This window comes from Elephas maximus, chromosome 3 (assembly GCF_024166365.1).
Source record: "Elephas maximus indicus isolate mEleMax1 chromosome 3, mEleMax1 primary haplotype, whole genome shotgun sequence".
Taxonomy (NCBI): domain Eukaryota; kingdom Metazoa; phylum Chordata; class Mammalia; order Proboscidea; family Elephantidae; genus Elephas; species Elephas maximus.
This window is the reverse complement of record NC_064821.1, coordinates 67,736,512-67,755,659: the sequence shown is the minus strand read 5'-3', so window position 1 is coordinate 67,755,659 and position 19,148 is coordinate 67,736,512. Positions and strand designations below refer to the sequence as shown.

Genomic DNA, 19,148 nt, shown 5'->3' with positions numbered 1-19,148 from the left:
GTGTTTTTTCCTTTTGGCCCTCCAACTCCAGAACACTTAATTGTGCACATGAGGAACCTGTGCACAGATCAAGAGGCAGTCATTCAAACAGAACAAGCGAATACTGTGTGGTTTAAAGTCGGGAAAGTTGTGCGTCAGGGCTGTACTCTTTCGCCATGCTTGTTCAATCTTTATGCTGAGCAGATAATCTGAAAACCTGGTCTATATGAAGAAGAACGTGGCGTGAGGATTGGAGGAAGACTCATATACAACCTGCGTTATGCAGATGACACAGCCTTGTTTGCTGAAGGTGGAGAGGACTCGAAGCACTTACTGATGAAGATCAAAGACCACAGCCCTCAGTATGGATTACACCTCAACATAAAGAAAACAAAAATCCTCACAACGAGCAACATCATGATAAATGGAGAAAAGACTGAAGTTGTCAGGGATTTCTTTTTACTTGGACCCATGGTCGGTGCCCACGGAAGCAGTGGTCAACAAATCAGAAGACTCATTGCATTGGGAAATCTGCTGCAAAAGACCTCTTTAAAGTGTTAAAAAGTAAAGATGTCAGTGTAAGGACTAAGGTGTGCCTGACCCAATCCATAGTGTTATCAATTGCCTCATGCATGAGAAAACTGAACAGTGTTTAAGGAAGACCGAAGGAGAATTGACACCTTTGAATTATCATGTTGGTGAAGGATATTGAATATACCATGAACTGCCAAAAGAATGAACAAATCTGTCTTGGAAGAAGTACAAACAGAATGCTCCCTAGAAGCAAGGATGGCAAGACTTTGCCTCACATGCTTTGGACATATTAGCAGGAGAGACCAGTTCCTGGAGAAGGGCATCATGGTTGGCAAAGCAGAGGGTCAGCGAAAAAGAGGAAGACCCCCAATGAGATGGATTGACACAGTGGCTGCAACAGTGGGCTCAAGCATAACAACGATTGTGAAGATGGCACAGGACTGGTCAGTGTTTCATTCTGTTGTGCATAGGGTCGCTATCAGTTGGAACCGACTCGACAGTACCTAACAACAACAACAGGGGCAGAGACAATCTAGCCATATTCTTGCATTTTCAATATTTAATAAATATTCATTGAGCACCTACTATGTGCCAGGCATGATTCTAGGCACAGGGGATAGATACAGCAATGAACAAACTACCCTGCCTTCTTTATGGAGTTTCCATCCTAATAGGGAGAGATAGACAATCTACAGATAGATACTTCATATGTTATTCAGTAGGGAGTCCCTGAGGGTCTTACAGACCACTGGAGTGGACAAACGTGCACAACAGTCACGACACAGGACAGTATGATTACTTAATAAACAGCTAATTTTTTTTTTTTAGCCCTTACCATGTGGTGGTGGTGGTGTTAGGTGCTGTCGAGTGGGTTCCAACCCATAGCGACCTTATGCACAACAGAACGAAACACTGCCTGGTCCTGCATGATCCTCATAATTGTTGTTATACTTGAGCCTGTTATTGCAGCCATTGTGTCAATCCATCTCCTGAGGGTCTTCCTCTTTTTCTCTGACCCTCTATTTTACCAACCGTGATGTCCTTCTCCAGAGACTGGTCCCTTCTGATAACATGTCCAAAGTATGTGAGACATAGTCTTGCCATCCTTGCTTCTAAGGAGCATTCTGGTTGTACTTTTTGCAAGACAAATCTGTTCGCTCTCTTGGCAGTTCATGGTATAGTCAGTATTCTTTACCAACGCCACAATTCAAAGGCATCAAGTCTTCACTCTTCCTTATCCGTCTTTCAGTTTTTGCATGCATCTGAGGCAATTGAAAACACCATGGCTTGGGTCAGGCGCACCTTAGTCTTCAAGGTGACATCTTTGTATTTCAACACTTTAAAGAGGTCTTTTGCAGCAGATTTGCCCAATGCAATACCTCTTTTGATTTCTTGACTACTACTCCCATGAGTGTTGATTGTGGATTCAAGTAAAATGAAATCCTTCATAACTTCAATCTTTTCTCCATTTATCATGATGTTGCTTATTGGTCCAGTTGTGAGGATTTTTGTTTTCTTTATGTTGAGGTGTAATCCATACTGAACACTATGGTCTTTGATCTTCATCAGTAAGTGCTTCGAGTCCTCTGCACCCTCAGCAAACAAGGCTGTGTCATCTGCATAACGCAGGTTGTTAATGAGTCTTCCTCAAATCTTGATACCCCATTCTTCTTCATAGAGTCTAGCTTCTTGGATTATTTGCTCAGCATAGAGATTGAATAGATATGGTGAAAGAATACAACCCTGAAGCACACCTTTCCTGACTTTAAACCATATGGTATCCCCTTGTTCTGTTTGAACAACTGCCTCTCAATCTATGCACAGGTTCTCCACGAGCACAATTAAGTGTTCTGGAATCCCCATTCTTCCCAATGTTATCCATAATTTGTTAGGATCCACATAGTTGAATGTCTTTGCATAGTCAGTAAAACACAGGTAAACATCTTCCTGGTATTCTCTGCTTTCAGCCAGGGCCCATCTGACATCAGCAATGATATCCCTGGTTCCATGTCCTCCTCTGAATCTGGCTTGAATTTCTGGCAGCTGCCTGTCGATATACTGCTGCAGCAGCTTTTGAATGATCTTCTGTAAAATTTTACTTTCGTGTGATATTAATGATACTGTTCGATAATTTTCACATTCAGTTGGATCACCTTTCTTGGGAATAGGCATAAATATGTATCTCTTCCTGTCGGTTGGCCAGGTAGCTGTCTTCCAAGTTTCTTGGCATAGACAAGCGAGCACTTCCAGTGTTGCATCCATTTGTGGAAACATCTCAGTTGATAGTCCGTCAATTCCTGGAGCCTTGTTTTTCACCAGTGCCTTCAGTGCAGCTTAGACTTCTTCCTTCCGTACCGTCAGTTTCTGATCAATCCCACCTCCTGAAATGGTTGAATAATGGCAGAGCGACTCTGTGTATTCCTTCCATTTTCTTTTGATGCTTCCTGCATCATTCAATATTTTCCCCCATAGAATCCTTCAGTATTGCAACTCGAGACTTGAAGTTTTGTTCAGTTCCTTCAGCTTGAGAAATGCCAAGTGTGTTCTTCCCTTTTGGTTTTCTATCTCCAGCTTTTTGCACATGTCATTATAATACTTTACCATGAACAGAGTGTTAATTAGTGAGGAAGATAAACATAGCTCCTGCCTTCATGGAGTTGACAGCCTAGTGGGGGAGACAGACAAGAGATGAGAGACAAATGAATAATTAATTACACATTTGATACCTGCTCTGAAGAGGAAAGCAGGTATTGTGATGTAGAATAACAAAAAGACCTCTTTTAGGTAGTGTCTTAGGATGGGTTCTCTAGAGAAGTAAAGCATATAAATATGTACTGAGAGAAATTTATATCAAGGAAATGGCTCACCTGGTTGTAGAGGTTAGAAAGTCCCAAGTCCATGCATCAGGCTGGAGGCTTCTCCTGATTCATGTAGCTGCAAGGGCTGGTGAACCCAAGATTGGCAGGTCAGACATCAGGCTTCTGGCTAACAGGCTGTGGAGGCTGACAAATCCCAAGGTTGGCAGGTAAGCTGCTAGCTCAAGCCCCAAGAACCAGAGGTCGGATGAACAGGAGACAGCTGCAGGATCCAGAGTGAGCAAAAGCCAGCAGGCTTTGCCAGAAAGTCCACCTATAGTGGATGCTGGCCACACCACCACGGAAATTCTCTTTCAACTGATCGGCTGCTCGTAACAGATCTCATCATGGAGGTGATCACATTATATCAGCTCTCATTATGGAGGTGATTACATCATTACATAGCTGCCAAACTACATCACAACTGCCAGACTACTGAGAATCATGCCCCAGCCAAGTTGACACACAACCTTATAACCATCACAGGTAGGGAGGTCATGGAACCAGTCACTTGAAGAGAGGAGAGAAGAGCTTCAAGGAGGAGCACAGCAAGTGAGAAGATCCTGAGGAGAGAATGAGTGGGGTGTCTTTGAGGAATAGCGATGTGGCTAGTGTGTCTGCAATTTAATGAGCAAAGGGGAGAGGTAGGAGCTGTGCTCAGAGAGGTGGGCAAGGTGAAGATCATGTAGGGGCTTGTAGGTCATGGAAATAAGTGATGGGAGCCATTGCAGATTTGATCTGAGGAATGCCTGGGTGGTACAAATGGTGGTTCAAATCCATCCTGAGGCACCTTGGAAGAAAGGCCTGGCAATCTACTTCTGAACGATCAACCAGTGAAAACCCGATGGAGCACAGTTCTACTCTGACACGCCATGAGTTGGAATTGACTCTAAAGCAACCGGAATTTTTTTTTATGTGATCTGGCTTAATTTTCCAAACGATCACTCTGACTGCTGAGTGCAGAACAGGCTGGACAGAGATAGGGGGGCAGAAGCAGGTGCCCCAGCAGGAGGGCACTGCAGTCGCCCAGGTAAGAGATGATGAGGCTGAGGCTGGGAAGTGGAGAAGCAGATGGATTCAGATCTACCATGCTGGGACAAATGCTCAGACAAGTGCTGCAGCAGCTCAGCCTCACTGAGACAGCCACAGAAGGCTTCCTGCAGGAGGTGGCCCTTTAGTGGTGTCTTGAAGAATTAGCTAGGGGGTGCAGGAGGAACCCAGCGGAGACAGATAGGATAAATGCAAAGAGGTATGAAAGAGAGAGACAGAGTAGAGGCTAGTCTATATTTTTAGAGGGTAGGAAAATGTTTGCGAGAGCCTGAGACGGGCTAGAGAGACTTCTAGAGCCAGAAATCAAAGGGTTATAGAGGCCAAGCCACTGCTGAAAAGTTGTTAACTGGATGGGACATGGTCATATCCTTATTTTCAGGAGAGTCCTGCACTGTGAGGGCATGATGAGGGGACTGGAGGCTGGGACTTGGAGGCAAAGAGGCCAGGAGAGGGAGGGTAAAGGATCAGGACACTCAGGTGACATGTAGAACAGAAGCTGAAGGATTTTAACCTGGGGACTGAGACAGAGAGAGAGAGTGAGAATGAGGCCATGGTTGACCTGAATGATTGGGGGCTGATGGGGCCTCTTGTGTGGGAAAGAGGGGCCGGGCAGTTTCAGAAGCCTGAGGGACACTCAGGTGGAGGTGCCCAGGAAGCAGACAGACCCACAGGAGGCCTAGCAGAGTGCAGAGTGGCCTCTGGCCTCAGTCAGTGCTGAGCTCATATCCTGGCCCACCACATTGTAACTGTGTGCCTAGACAGGTGATTTTAGCTTTCAACCCTGCAAGTTGGGGACAACAAAACTCATGCCTGGAGGGTGCTTGTGGACATCAGATGAGATGCAGCAAGTAAAAGAATGTACCTGTTGCATAGTAAGGGGTCAATAATTGTTAACTATTATTATTAGTTGCAGTTGTGGCGGCGGGGAGCTAGCTGGACTGAAGACAGAGATGTGGCTTTCGCGTGGAAATTAATGACAGAGAAATGGCCAATATAGCTCCAGGACAGTGTAGAATAGGACTCAGGACTGTTCTGGGCCACCAGCGATGTAGAGGGTGGTAGGAAGAGGGAGGTGGAAAGGGAGGAGTGAGGAGGAGGGAAAGGAGGGGGGGAGGAGGAAGAGGAGGAAGGGTGGGAGGAGCAGAAAGAAGAGATGTCAGAGGAGGAGGAAGAGGAGAGAAGAGGAGAAAGAAGAGGAGAGGGAGGAGGCAGCGCACTCTAAGGGACATAAGAAGTGAGAGCAGCCCAGAAGAGGCATCAGGCCTGGGGACCCTTGGAAAGAAGGCCCAATTGACCCAGCAATAGTGTGACCTGTGACTTGACCAGAGGGTGTGGTGGGTGGACAGGGGACAGAGGGAGAGCTGAGGGGCAGAAGGGAGGGGACGCAAGGGGTGAAGCAAGGCAGAGCTGGACCTGAGCAGCCAAGCCAGAGAGGCTAACTGAGGCCCGCGTCAGCAGTCATGAGGCCTGGCTGGAGGATTCAACCGAGAAAGCCGCCTGCGCGGAGCCCTAGAGGCAGACTTCACTTCAAATCCAATTTTCGCCACTGACTTGCTCTGTGACCTCAGTTTCCCCACCCGTAAGGCAAGAATAATAACAATTGTTAGTTTGCAGTGTTGGCATGAAGCTGCCCTTTGAGGTAACCCAGTGTCCAAGTCGCCCCCTTCTTCCAAGCCACTCCCCAGACCACCGAACCCATCCCATCTGGCCACGCCCGCTAGCCACGCCCCTATTTAGTACCGCCTTTACCCGGCTTGATCTAGACCACCGAGCTCAGCCCCACCTGGCTGCGCCCACTGGCCACGCCCCTGGCACGACCACGCCCCTAGCCGACTCCGCCCCCACCTGATCCCGCCCTTGTTGCCCGGGTCTCACTCTTGAGCTCTCAGCAGAGCGGAGTTGCGAAGGGACGCGCGGCGCCAGCTCTCAGCTGACCCCCACCCCCCCCGACCCCGCGCCCATGGCTGCACCAGGACCCCGTGCCTTGCGGGCTGTGCTCTGTGGCAGCTGCTGCTGCCTCCTGCTGTGCGCCCAGCTCATTGTGGCTGGTAACGCGGGACCTGGTCTGGTTAGGCGTCTGGGCAGGGGGAGGTGGAGCAAACCCCTCATCCAGCCGCCACCCAGGAGCAGCCTGGGTTTGGGAGATGGGGAGGGGACGTGTCAGGGCTCCAGGAGTGGGCAGAAGAAGGGGCCTCTAGCTGTCTGTGGGCTGGACCCGTGTGTTACATTATAGCCTCTGGAGTGTGGAGGATTAGGAAGCTTCAGATGTATGGCCTCTAGTGTCGCTATGAGTCAGAATCGACTCGACGGTAACGGGTAGATGTATGGCAGGGAAGGGGCCCCAGGCGCATCTGGGGAGGTGGCTGCAAATGTGTCCGGGAATCCTAGGGGTGTCCAAATGGAGCAGGCTCTGGGTGGATGTGGGAGAGCCTCTAGATGTGTATAACCATGTGTTTGTGGCAGCTCTAGGTGTGTACAGGGGCTTGGGGGCTCCCGGTGATTGTATGTGGGAACCCAGATGTATGCAGAGGGATGAGAGCAGCAGTAGTCTGGGGCCCCTGCTTCTCCGATTCAAGGATTTGTTCCCTTGTCACCACCCCTACCCCACCCCCCCGGCCACCCCAGGTAAAGGAGCTCGAGGCTTTGGGCGGGGTGCCCTGCTCCGCCTGAACACCTGGCCGGCTGTCCAAGGGGGCTGCAGAGAGCTGGAGCTCTGTGAGCGTTGTGTGGAGCGGGACAGAGCACACAACCTGTCAGGCTGCCTGTGGGAGAAATGCCAGCCTGAGGAGCCAGGTACAGGGTAGGGTGGGCCCTCTCCATGTTGAGTACCCCCAGCTCTGAGCCCCAGGGCCTTAGCCCCCTCCTCAAACCTCTCTCCTGTACCTTCTCTCACCAGGACACTGTGTGGCTCAAGCTGAGGTAGTCAAGGAAGGCTGCTCTGTCTACAACCACTCAGAGGCATGTCCGGGTAAGGGGGCTTCCAGTGGCCTAAGCCAAGTTGGAGGGAGGGGGCTGAAGTGTCCCCCAGCCAGAGCCTGCCCTCCAGAAAAGAACCAGCCTCTCTTGGAGAGTGGCTCATGTCCTTGAAACACCTGGGCCAGTCTCAATTCTGCCTTTAATTGACTGAGAAACCCCTTCCCCTCTCTACAGTGTTTCCTCATCTGTAAGTGGGTAGAGTTGGGGTGTCTAGGACAAATGTGCTCATGTGGGTAGCTCTTCCTTTAATTTAAGCCATGATGAGGGCTTTGGAAGTTCAAATGGAATTAGGGGGCTTCCTAGAGGAGGTGGCATTAGAGATGAGCCTTAGAGGTAAAGATGGAGAGAGGGCATGTCTGGTAAAAGGAACTGCGTCAACTAAGGCTTGAAAGTATGTTGGATTTACCTGAATCTGGGAAAGGGGTGCTAACCTGAGTCAGAAGTCAGGCTTTTGGGCTGGGCTGGGGTTTCTTGAGCAGTCAGGAGCTGGGAGGGCTGGCTTACTATGGATTCTCTGTCTCTTCAGCTGCCCACCACCACCCCACCTATAAACCGAAGACAATCACAACAGGTAGGTAACACCTGGGGGAATGAGTTGGTGGAAAGACCAGAGGTACAGGGAAAGATAGGCCTGTGCTCAGGCACTGTCATGGTCTGTCACCTCAGGCCTGTGACTTCTCCCTCTGAGCCTCAGTTTCCAGATCTAAGCAAACAACAGGTTGGATGATACCTGTTTCACAGAGTTGCTGTGAGAATTTTGAGGTGGTGGCTGTGTAGTGCCTAGTTCAGTGTCTGACACATAGAAGGCCATCAAGAAACCATGGTTCCCCTCCCTTCTACCACCACCACCAGTTCTGGAAGCTCAGGACCTGTCCTTGGTGCTGAGGGTGTGTGGTTTGGGTTGCCAATAAGATGTGGTCCTCAGTGACCACCTAGTGCAACCTCCGGGCCCAGACAGGGTCACAAAGCAAGTTCCCAGCAGAGGAGAAGCAAGAACCCTGCCCCTTGATTCCCACTGCCCCTCAGGGCCTGGAGGTCACCAGGCTTGGCAGCGGTGGTTGAAGAGGGCTCTTGGTTAATTAAAGCTGGAAACACGATCCTGGAGGCTGAATTATTGATGGCTGTGCTCCCTCCAGCTGGAGCCCCAGATCCGCCTTGTGCAGCTCACTTCTATATCTTTTCCTCCTCATCCCCCGGTGCCCTTCTGTGGAGCTCCCTGAGCTGCAGCTGGGACCACCCTTTGCTCTTCATATTATCAGACCCCTTCACACCCCCGCCCCCTCACCCTCTGGAAGGTAGGCTCAACTCACAGCTGGGCCCATGTGTCCACTGTCCCAGGATGATCTCCCACCCAGCAGCCCTTTCCTGCCCTGGGCACCGAGCCTAAGGCCTGAAATCGAATCCCTGGCAGGAGTTGATGGGTAACGTGGCACAGCGGGGAGCCACCCAGGCACAGCCTGGCAATTGTGGGCCCTGATTCTACCCTCTAAAGGCCAGAGCCCCCAGTATGAATCCAGCTCTGTCCTGACTGTGGGGTGATGTTGGGCATGCTGGCCCTCAGAGCCTTGTTTCACCCTCTGACATCCACTATCTAGCCTCCATTTGCCTGCTCACAGGTGTTAGCCTGGCCCACTCAGGGCCTCGCTTCTTCCTCTGCTTCTTCCCTCTCTAAGGGCTCTGACTTGTGTGACTCTGGGGTCTGCAGGCTTAGGAGTTCTGAAAGGAGGCCATATCATCTGTGTCTGGGCTCTGAACACCAAGACCCAAGGCTGAAAGGAACTCAGGGCTGCTGGGTCTATTCTCACTCTGTTGGGCCAGTATGGGATAGGCAGGCTGGAAGGGACTCTAACCCACCCATTGGGCCTGCGTGAACAGAAGGTCCAGAGAGGATATGGGAGGCATAAAGCCACAGAGCAACTCATAAGCAGAGCCAGGCCTGGAGCTAAGGCCCCACCCTCCCTTGCCAGGGAACTGTCCCTCCTGCCAGGCACTGTCCAGCTACCCACCTAGGATCTGGGCTGACCTTCTGAGCCTGGTATTCAAGGCCCCCATCGTGAGTTCAGGCCTTGAAGTGACCTGTGCTGGTTATGGGGGTGGGGCTGGAATCCTGCTCCATGGTGGCCTGTTGTGACCTCCACCTTGTCCTGCCCCTTCAGGGAGCCCCCCAGTCCCCGAAGCCCGTATCCCTGGCTTTGATGGGGCCAGCTTCATTGGGGGTGTCGTGCTGGTGCTGAGTCTGCAGGCGGTGGCTTTCTTTATGCTGCGCTTCCTCAAGACCAAGGACAGCACCTACCAGACACTGTGAGTAGCCGACCAGCCAGTGCAGTCCCAGCTCACTCCACACCCCCCCCCACCCCCGTCTGCCCCTAATTCCCCTCAGAACCCAGGAAACTCTTCCCAGAGCAGTAGCTCCAAGGACAATGACTCCTGCCCCTTCTTCCACTTATGGGGCTCTCTCTGCCAGATGTTAGCTGGGACCAGGACTCTGGGCTTAGCCTGGGCCAGGTCTCTGGGAGCCCACCTGAGCCCAGCTGTGTCTCTGCCCCTCATGCTGCCAGCAGGGAGGAGAACCAGTAGGTGACCCCCCAAGCGAGCCTTCCGCCCTGCAGTCCTGTGGCCGTGGGCGGAGCTGGGGCCATGTGTGCGGTTTGATTTCCCTCTGAGAAGGGAGAGCTGCATTTGAGCCCCTGTGTGCTGTGTGTGCTATGGGGTGGGCCACCACAGTCCCCATTAAAGTGTTTGATCTTCCAGCTGCTGCCTGCTCTCCTGGGGTAGGGTTCTCGGTCCAGATGAGGCAGGGTCACCTCCCTGAGCACCCTCTCTGTCTGGCCCCCACAGAATCTGACCCTCTTCGGCCCTGGCCTCCAAACAGAGGGGAAAAAGGACACAGAGGCTGCCCTCTGGGCCCCTCGTGAGCACTGGGGGTGGGAAAAAGTTGGGCCAACAATTCCTAGCCCCTGCACCCCTGAGCAGGCTGAGTGCCTGGTGCTGGACATCCCCTCCTGTCCTGGGCTGGCTACTGCAGCTGAGAGCGTCCCCACCACCTCCTGTCTCATCCATCGCCCCTGTGGTGGCCCCCAGCCTACCCCTGGCTTCTGTGCCCGCCTCTTCCCACAGACCTGGCTTGGGCACTGCCCCCAAATAAAGGAACTCTTCCCAGCACTGTGCTTCATATCCTGTGTCCTGCGCTGCATGTGGATTGGATGGGGTGGGGACCTGGCAGCTCTCCCCTCCTTAACAGGAATTCCACCTAGGACTGTGGCTGTCTCCTTTTAAAATATTTTCATCTGTTGTCTGTTATACATGTTCACCCCCCAGTCCTATACAGATGAGGATACAGACACTCAGAAAGGTATGTACACTTGCTCAGCATCACACAGCTGCACAGGGGCAGGGCTGGGATTTGAATCCAGGTTTTTCTGACTCCAAGGTGAGTGGAACATCAGAACTCCCCTCCAGAGGCATCTTCAGGTTCTCTCAGTCCCCTAACGTTGTTTCGAGCCTCTAGTGTGGAGATAGAGACTCCCCTGCCCCTCCCTGGGCTCAGATGTCTTCTTCCCTGACTAACAACCTCTCCCATGGATTGGGCGCTTGCTGGGAGCCATCCTGTGGCTATGAGTCTCACACCTTTCTTCTAGGACGTTGGAAGGCAATAGAGAATAATGGTTGAGAGTTCAGCCTGTGAAGCCCACTGCTCTGTGTGAACTCAAGCAAGTTATTTAACAGATCTGGCCCTCAGTTTCCTCATCTGTAAAGTGGGAATAACAACAGTATCCATCTAGTGGGATGTAGGGAAGATTCAGAGTGGGCACATGTGCCCCCATCTGCTTCATTCCATGGTACCCTGTCCACCCTTCCAACTGTGCAGCCTCTGGTCAAGCCTTTTGCACCTCCTGCTTCCCCTACCCCAGCCTCCCCATGAGGTCTTCAGCTGCAGCTGGAGGGGCTCTGAAGGACTCTGCGGTTAACAGGTAGATCCGCTACTCCCTGGCCCCACAGAGGGTTTGCCAGCCTTCACATCACACCCTTATCTACAATGCCAAACCCAGCCAGTCTGGCTCCTCACGCCTCCCTCTCCTCCCACACTGATTCCACCAAAGCCTCCTCGTCCTCTCAGATGTCAGCCTCCCCTTGGAGCTCTCCTCCAGCTACTTGGATCTACTTCTTGTTACCCAGGCTGCCTTGCTCTCTCTCTTCTCCACGCCTCTGCACATGCAATTCCTCCTGCCTGGGTCAGCCTCCTCTGGCTTCTCCCCAGCAAAATGTCTTTTCCTTACCCCCTTCTTTACTGGGGAAACCCTGGTGGCATAGGGGTTAAGAGCTATGGCTGCTAACCAAAAGTTCAGCAGTTCGAATCTACCAGGCCCTCCTTGGAAACCCTATGGAGCAGTTCTACTCCTTTCTGTAGGGCCGCTATGAGTCAGAATCAACTCCACGGCAACGGGTTTCATTTGTTTTTCGGGTTTTCTTAATTGGATGTGTTATTTTCAAAAGTAGTAAATGTCTACAAGGAAAGAAAATGTTTATAAAAAGAGCGATACGGAAGTTCACATAAAGAATGAGAATTGGGCGTCCCCTGGTCCCACTCCTTAGAAATAACTACAGTTAACAGTATGTGTCGAAGTCCCTGGGTAGCGCAAATCATTAACCCACTCGGCTGCTAACGGAAAGGTTGGAGGTTCAAGCCCACCCAAAGGTGCCTCAGAAGAAAGGCTTGGCTAGCTACTTCCAAAAAATCAGTCATTGAAAACCCTGTGCAGCACAGTTCTACTCGACACACGTGGGATTGCCACGAGTTGGGATCGACGGCGACTGGTTTACCAGTGTGTGTCAGACCTTCTTCTGTGCGTTTACAACGTATACAACATCCAGGAAGCCCGGTGGCGCAGCAGTTAAGAGCTTGCTGCTAACCAAAATGTTGGCAGTTTGAATCCACCAGTTGCTCCTTGGAAACCCTATGGGGCAGTTCTTCTCTGTCCTATAGGGTCGCACTGAGTCGGAGTCGACTTGATGGCAGTGGATTTGGGTTTTTTTTTAATACCATACACACAGTTAAGGAGCCCCGGTGGCACAAACTGTTAAGCACTTGGCTGCTAACCAAAAGGTTGGCAGTTCAAACCCACCCAGTGTCTCCACGGGAGGAAGACCTGGTGATCTACTTCCCTAAAGATTACAGCCAAAAAACCCTATGAGGCAGTTCTACTTTGTCACATGAGGTCATTGTGAGTCAAAATCGACTCAGGGACACTCACACATTTAGCTCTTTTGAAATACAAAATGGGATCATGTTCTACACATGGCCCTGCACCTTCACCCCTTCATCAGTGATCAGATTTGCCTTATGATTGTCCAGAGGTCAGAATTTATTTGCCTGGATCCTAGTGACGCTAGTTTGGGCACACTGATGATTATGAACTGCCATGATGAACAGGCTGGTCTGTTCTGGGCATACCTGTGGGAAGACAGATTCCTAGAACTGGAACTGCAGGTTTCAGGGCATCCGCCTCCTACATTCATCCTGCCAGGCGACTCTACCTCCACCTCCTCTCATACCCCGTGCGTCTTAGTCCCTTCCCTTCCCCCCAGCACTGGGCCTGGCACAGAGGAGGCCCTCAGGATAGGTTTGATGAATGAAAGAATGAGCCCTCCTTCCCTTCCCTTATCACCTCTGCTGTCACCTCCCTTGTCACTCTGTCCCCACCCTCCCCTCCAGTTCAGACCTCAGCCCTCACATCCAGACCTTGACTGCTTCCTCCTCACTGGCCTCCCAGCCTCCTGGCTGCCTCTGCATGGGCTGCCCACCCAGGTGACCTATATTAACAGCTGTTCTTAGGTCTTATTAGGGATCCCCGAGGGACTCAAGGTCGGGCATGAAGTCACTTGCCCTAAGGGTGCTTCTCCTGTGCTGGGGAGCATGGGGCTCTGGGCATGAAAGTTGTCACAGACAACACAAGTCGTGTCCTGTCTCTGGACCTCAATTTCCCCCTCTCTATTCATTTGTTTAACAAATATTTGAGAACCTGCTTTGTACCAGGCCTATAACCCAGATCCAATCATAATGACTTTGAAGCAGGCTGTATAAGGACCAGAGGTAATGATAAACTGCACTCAGTATGTCATCTGGGGTGCACTGGGTGCCCATTAAATGGTGGCTGTGGTCATTATTGATATCATTGACAAGGATCAGGGAATGATTCCTAGAAAGGATGACATTAGGGTTGGGCCTTCATAAACGGGTGGAGCATCACAGGTAGAGATGAAGAGGACAGACTTCCAGATGGAAGGCACACCATGAGCCAAGTTTCAAATGTGGAAAAACCCATGTGGATTCAGAATCCTGAAGGGGTTGGGGAGTCCCGGAGGCCAGGATCAGGAGTTAGACTCTGTCCTGGGTAAACAGGGCAGGGACAATGCCCATTCTCTCTGGGACTGAGGAAGGAAATGCTCCTACACCCTGCTGGCTCCAGCCTGGGTGGAGTGGACCTAGGGCAGTGGGGAGGAGTCTGGCTTCACATGCTGCCACCAGTCTGGCCCTCATATAAGCTGCCATCTTCCCTCTGGTCCCACAGCAAGATGGACCGACTGTGGGCCCCACTCTCCCTGATGCTCCTGCTCCTTGGGGGACCCATCTGCTTGAGAATCCAAGAGTCACCCAGCTGCTCAGGTAGCACTTAGGACGCCCTCCTCACCAACCCACCCCTCACTTCCTCCCTGGGTGTCCTTCCCCCACCCAGGCTCACCAGACCCAAAGAGCAGGGGGGAATTTGATACTCTGGGCTCTGCATGTAAATGTATGAAAATAGATGCAAATGATGTAAATGTTTTTCTGCTCTGGAGGTATGTGTCCTGACAGCTAGAATCCACAGGAGATGAGACAGAGCTGCAGAGAGGCCGGGGAGGAATGCCCACTCCCCATGACCACCCTGTGCCTACCTGACCCTGCTTCTCACTGCAGAACCCAGGGAACTGGAAGCCAGCAAAATTGTCCTCCTGCCCAGTTGTCCTGGAGCCCCAGGATGTCCTGGGGAGAAGGGGGTTCCAGATCCTCAAGGTGAGAGATACTGGGGAGCCAGCAGGAATCTTGGGGTAAATTGGGATGGGGGGGGGCTGGAGATGCAGTAATTACTGTTTGTGCTGAGAGGCTACAGCAAGAGGGCAAGGAACCTACTCCATGCCAGGCTCCTGGCTGGGCACCCTGCATCCTGAGAGCAACTCTGAGGTAGCGGATATCATCACACTTTACCAAGGAGGAAGCTGAGGCTCAGAGAGAGTAAGCTGTTGCCCATAATCAGAGCCAGTACAGGGTGAAGCTGGGATCTGAACCCTCTGGTTCCATACCGCTTGCTCCTTTTTGGCCCTGGGCACAGGGCAGGACTCAGGGCATCTCTGCCTTTTGGATTTCAGGGCAACCTGGACCACCAGGCAAGATGGGCCCCAAGGGTGACCCTGGTGAGTGTGGGACTGTGATCTCCCCTTCTTTCTTTGCTTCTGTCCCTGGACTAGAGAGGAGTGGGTGTCTCCACCTGACCACTGCTGGGAGGCAGGGGGTAGGTGGACAGGATTAGGACAAAGGGCCTGTCACTCTCCCCACTGTGCCCCTGGGCATTCCCTTGGGAATGCTTTGACCTCAGAGCCAACACTCAGTCCCTTTCTGGGACAGGAGATCCAGCAGATGTGCTCCGGTGCCAGGAGGGTGAGGCAGCCTTTGCTGGAGCCAGGAACTTGGAATTAAGTGGTGCCCAGCTGTGGCCAGGCCTTTCCCCACAACCCTCCCCAGAACCCTCCTCAGGGGCCTGAGGGGGTTGAGCAGTTTCCTGGGGTCCCACACTCAGCCTGTTCCATTGCCCAGGGGGTGGGGTCCAGGGAATAATTTTGGGAGCTCCCCTCAGTCCCATTCTCCTTCCCCAGGCCCCGGGAGCTGCCCGGAGCTGCTGAGCCAGGGGAACACATTGAGTGGCTGATACCGTCTGTGCCTACCCGAGGCCAGGGTCCTCCCAGTCTTTTGTGACATGGACTCATCAGGGGGTGGCTGGCTGGTGAGTGTGGGGGGTAGAGATGGAGAAGGAGCTAGCAGGCCAGGGACAGTGGGCGTTTCTCACCTCAGCCCTAGGGGGAGCCAGAACCCACTGGAGCCAGGTTTTTCCTTAAAGTCATTCACTGACAAATGTTCACTGAGCACCCAGGAGACCTGAAAAAGTTTGGGAAGGCTTCACAGAGGAGGTGGCATTTGAAAGAGCCTTGAACGCTGTATAGACGTTCTCCAGACAGTTGAGGCACAGAAGGGCATTGTAGGTAGAAGAAAAGACAAAGGAGGCAGGAGGATACAAGAGGGTTTGGGGGGACCGTGTGAGTGAGTTGAGAGCAGGTATGGGTAGTAAGGTGGGGTCTGCCGGTGTTGTTCAGGGGTGGACTAAGGAGCTCTGCGAAGGCCAGTTCACAGAGGGCACTGAATGACTGACTGAGGAGCCTGGAGGGCAATGGGGAGCCACAGAGGAGTTTTAAGCAGGAGAGGGACCAGGTCAGACTTGTGTTTTGGAAAAATGACTAAGCTCTACTGTGAGAGATGCATTGTCGTGGGAGTAAGAGTGGAGGCAAAGACCCCAGTTAGGAGGACTGCAGGGTCTGGGCAGGAGATGGCAGTGGACAGTGGCAGCACTGGAAATGGGTCCCCTTAAACTGAAAGATAATTAGGAGGGAAACTCTACAAGTCCTGGGGATTGCTTGCCTTGGAGGAGGAAGGGAGGTGGGGCATTGGGGTAAGGCCCAAGCATCCTCTGGGATTAGGAGAAGGATTAGGAAAAGAGACCTCTCTGCTCTAACATCTTGATTCTTATAGTCAACAAAAGAAGCTTATACGGAATCTAGGTTCCGGGGTGGTGCAAACTCAAATACTAACCTCAAGGTTAGTGGTTCAAACCCAGCCAGTGGTGCCGCAGTAGAAAGGCCTGGTGATTGACTTCCATAGAGATTACAGCCTAGAAAACCCTATGGAGCAGTTCTGCTCTGTAAAACATAGGTTCACCATGAGCTGGAATTGACAACAACAGGTTTGTGTGTGTGTGTGTGTATGTGTGTGCGTGTGATGACTCTGACTCCCAATTGGACTGACCATCTTCCGAGGGTCGGAACAGTATTTCTATCGCTTCAGTCTCCCCTAGGGCCTGGTTTGGCCTGGAGTTGAGCGTCGTAAAAGTTAATAAGGGGTTGTATAGCTCATCAGTATATTCATAGGCAGAGCTCACATGAAGGAATCGCATTTTAACAAGTCCCCAATCCAAACAGAGGAGGAAATGCCAACCAGCGCTCACAGCTCAGCCACCCTCGGTCACCACTACCCCTGCTTCTCCTCCACCCAAGGCAGCCTGGGGTAATAGCTGCTGTGCTGCCTACCCATCCCCACCCACTCCACCTCCCTAGGCGTTCCAGAGGTGCCGGGATGGTTCTGTGGATTTCTTTCGCTCTTGGGCCTCCTACAAAGCAGGTTTTGGGAGCCAAGAGTCTGAATTCTGGCTGGGGAATGAGAATTTATACCAGCTTACTCTCCAGAGTAAGTTCCCAGCAGGGTCCAAAGGGCCTAGGGAGTATTCCTCTGCCATCCTGAACCCCCAACTGGGGACTGAGAATTATTGTACCCTTTCCCCTCCCCACCTCCTCAGGTACCTGGGAGCTTCGGGTGGAGCTGGAGGACTTTAATGGCACCTGTACCTTTGCTCACTGTGGGACCTTCTGCCTCCTTGGGGAGGCAGATCACTACCAGCTAGTGCTGGGTCAGTTCTCAGGGGGTAGAGCAGGTGAGTGGACCTGAGGAGGGGCCCTGGAGGAGGTGGGTTGGCTCCTCCCCCAGTGCTGCTGCTGCTTCCATGATGACCAAACCAGGCCATTCTCTTCTGTGGGCCCATTTCCTCCTCTGAGGAATGGCAGTCATGAGGCAGGATGGTTCTGAAGTGGAAAATTTGGACTCTAGTGGCAAAAGAGGCCTAATTTTGAACCCAGCTCTGCCACTTGACCAACTATGTGACCTTGGGCAAGTCCCTTCCCTATCGGAGTCCTGGTTTCCTCCCCTGTAAAATGGGCAGGGAGGCAGGGAGGGAGGCTGCAGATGCCATCTGAGGTTCTGTTGAGTGCTCACGTTCTCTGCTTCAGAAGAGGAACCAGGGAGGACTTTTTCAGAGAAACAGTGACTGTTGTGGAGAGATTTGAAAGTGGGAAGTGGTTATGAGGAGGTGCCTGGGGGGACCCCAGTTTCCTGCCCAGGCACCTAAAAGTCTCCTCCCAGCTCTCCCTGGCAGAGTTGCTCAGGTTGCTGATGAGAGCTGGGAGGGAACATAAGAGCTAGAGCTGGGGATTCTGGGTGGGGACAAGGCAGAGGGAAAAGCTGGTGGTTTTGGAGCCAGACAACCCTGCGTTCGGTTCCCTGTGTCCCTGTGACTAGCTGGATGACTTTGGGCAAACGACCTGGCCCCTTGGAGTTGCTGTCTTCTCATACCGCCTGAAAACCTCCAACTCATAGGTGCCGTGAGGCTCCTATGAAGTAATATCTCCAAGGATGCCAGGCACAATGCAAAGCACCAAGACACCTCCCATCCTCTCCCTGCCAGGGGACTCCCTGAGTTTCCACAGTGGGAAGCCCTTCACCACCTGTGATGCTGGCCACGATACAAACAGGGGCAATTGTGCGGTGGGCGTTCATGGCGCCTGGTGATATGGATTCTGCTATACATCCAATCTCAATGGGCGCTACGCAGCATCTGAGGCCACAGCCCACAAGTATGGCATCAACTGGGAGTCAGGCTGCGGTGTGGGCTACCCCTATCACAGGGTTTGGATGATGCTTCGCCAGGGCACCCTGGCAGCCCACACCCTTATCTGTCCTGTACAGCTTCCGGACCCTCAGCCACTTCTCCCCCTTGCCAACAGCCACTGACCCCTGTCCACATTTAAAATAAAGTCGTCTTAACCCTTTCCTGGCTTGCAAGACTCTTCTAGTTACTGGGAAAAATCTAAGAGGGCAGAGCTGGGATATAGGTTTCAGCTCCATTCAAAGAAGGCCTTCCTACCAGTCAGGAAGGTGGAAGGGACTGCCTCTTAAGGGAGTGAGGCTTCCATCTCTGAAAGTGTGCAAGTCAAGGCCAGAGGGGCACTCAGTGGAGGTCAAGGAGGAGATTCAAGCATCCACCGACAATTCCCTGGGTCCTCTAGGTCCTACAAGTGGATGGTTTTGTGGCAGAAATTGCACAGCTTTCTCACCCTTTGTTGCCTAGGTGTCTGTTCCTTCTAAGTCGTCCATTCTCCATCCCAGCCTCTGTTGTAATCTAATTTCTCATCCTCTGCTATTTCTTTTGTGTGTGTGTGCGCTTTAGATGAAGGTTTATAGAGAAAATTAGTTTCTCTTTAAACAATTAATACACATATTGTTTTGTGACATTGGTTGCCAACCCCACGCTGTGTCAACACTCTCCCCTTCTCGACCTTCGTTTCCCCATTACCAGCTTCCCGGTCCCCTCCTGCCCTTTCGTCCTTGCCCCTGGGCTGGTGTGCCCATTTAGTCTCACTTTGTTTTATGGGCCTGTCTAATCTTTGGCTGAAAGGTAAACCTCAGGAGTGACTTCAGTACTGAGTTAACAGGGTGTCCAAGGGGCATACTCTTGGGGTTTCTCCAGTCTCTGTCAGACCAGTAACTCTGGTCTTTTTATGTGAGTTAGAATTTTGTTCTACATTTTTCTCCAGCTCTGTTAGGGACTCTCTATTGTGATC

General features: G+C 52.0%; 2 protein-coding genes across 3 annotated transcripts; both read left to right on the top strand.

The window, feature by feature from the left end:
- The first annotated feature begins 6,314 nt into the window (after window positions 1-6,314).
- CD164L2 (CD164 molecule like 2) lies at window positions 6,315-10,550 on the top strand. Of its 2 annotated transcripts, XM_049875912.1 has the most exons (6): window positions 6,315-6,466; window positions 7,044-7,211; window positions 7,315-7,386; window positions 7,921-7,965; window positions 9,551-9,695; window positions 10,233-10,550. In XM_049875912.1, exons 1-6 carry the CDS (start codon window positions 6,379-6,381, stop codon window positions 10,237-10,239), a joined length of 525 nt encoding a protein of 174 aa, XP_049731869.1. In that variant the 5' UTR covers window positions 6,315-6,378; the 3' UTR covers window positions 10,240-10,550. The 2 variants fall into 2 exon arrangements, with proteins under 2 accessions (XP_049731869.1, XP_049731870.1); XM_049875913.1 differs by lacking the exon at window positions 10,233-10,550 and having other exon boundaries at window positions 9,551-9,699.
- A 1,541-nt stretch (window positions 10,551-12,091) lies between these two features.
- Window positions 12,092-18,349, top strand: FCN3 (ficolin 3). The gene is given in 7 exon segments (XM_049878421.1): window positions 12,092-14,058; window positions 14,350-14,445; window positions 14,799-14,843; window positions 15,303-15,430; window positions 16,812-16,941; window positions 17,051-17,185; window positions 17,993-18,349. Coding segments are annotated over 7 exon segments (1,083 nt in total). The 5' UTR covers window positions 12,092-13,835; the 3' UTR covers window positions 18,319-18,349.
- The last annotated feature ends 799 nt before the right edge of the window (window positions 18,350-19,148 follow it).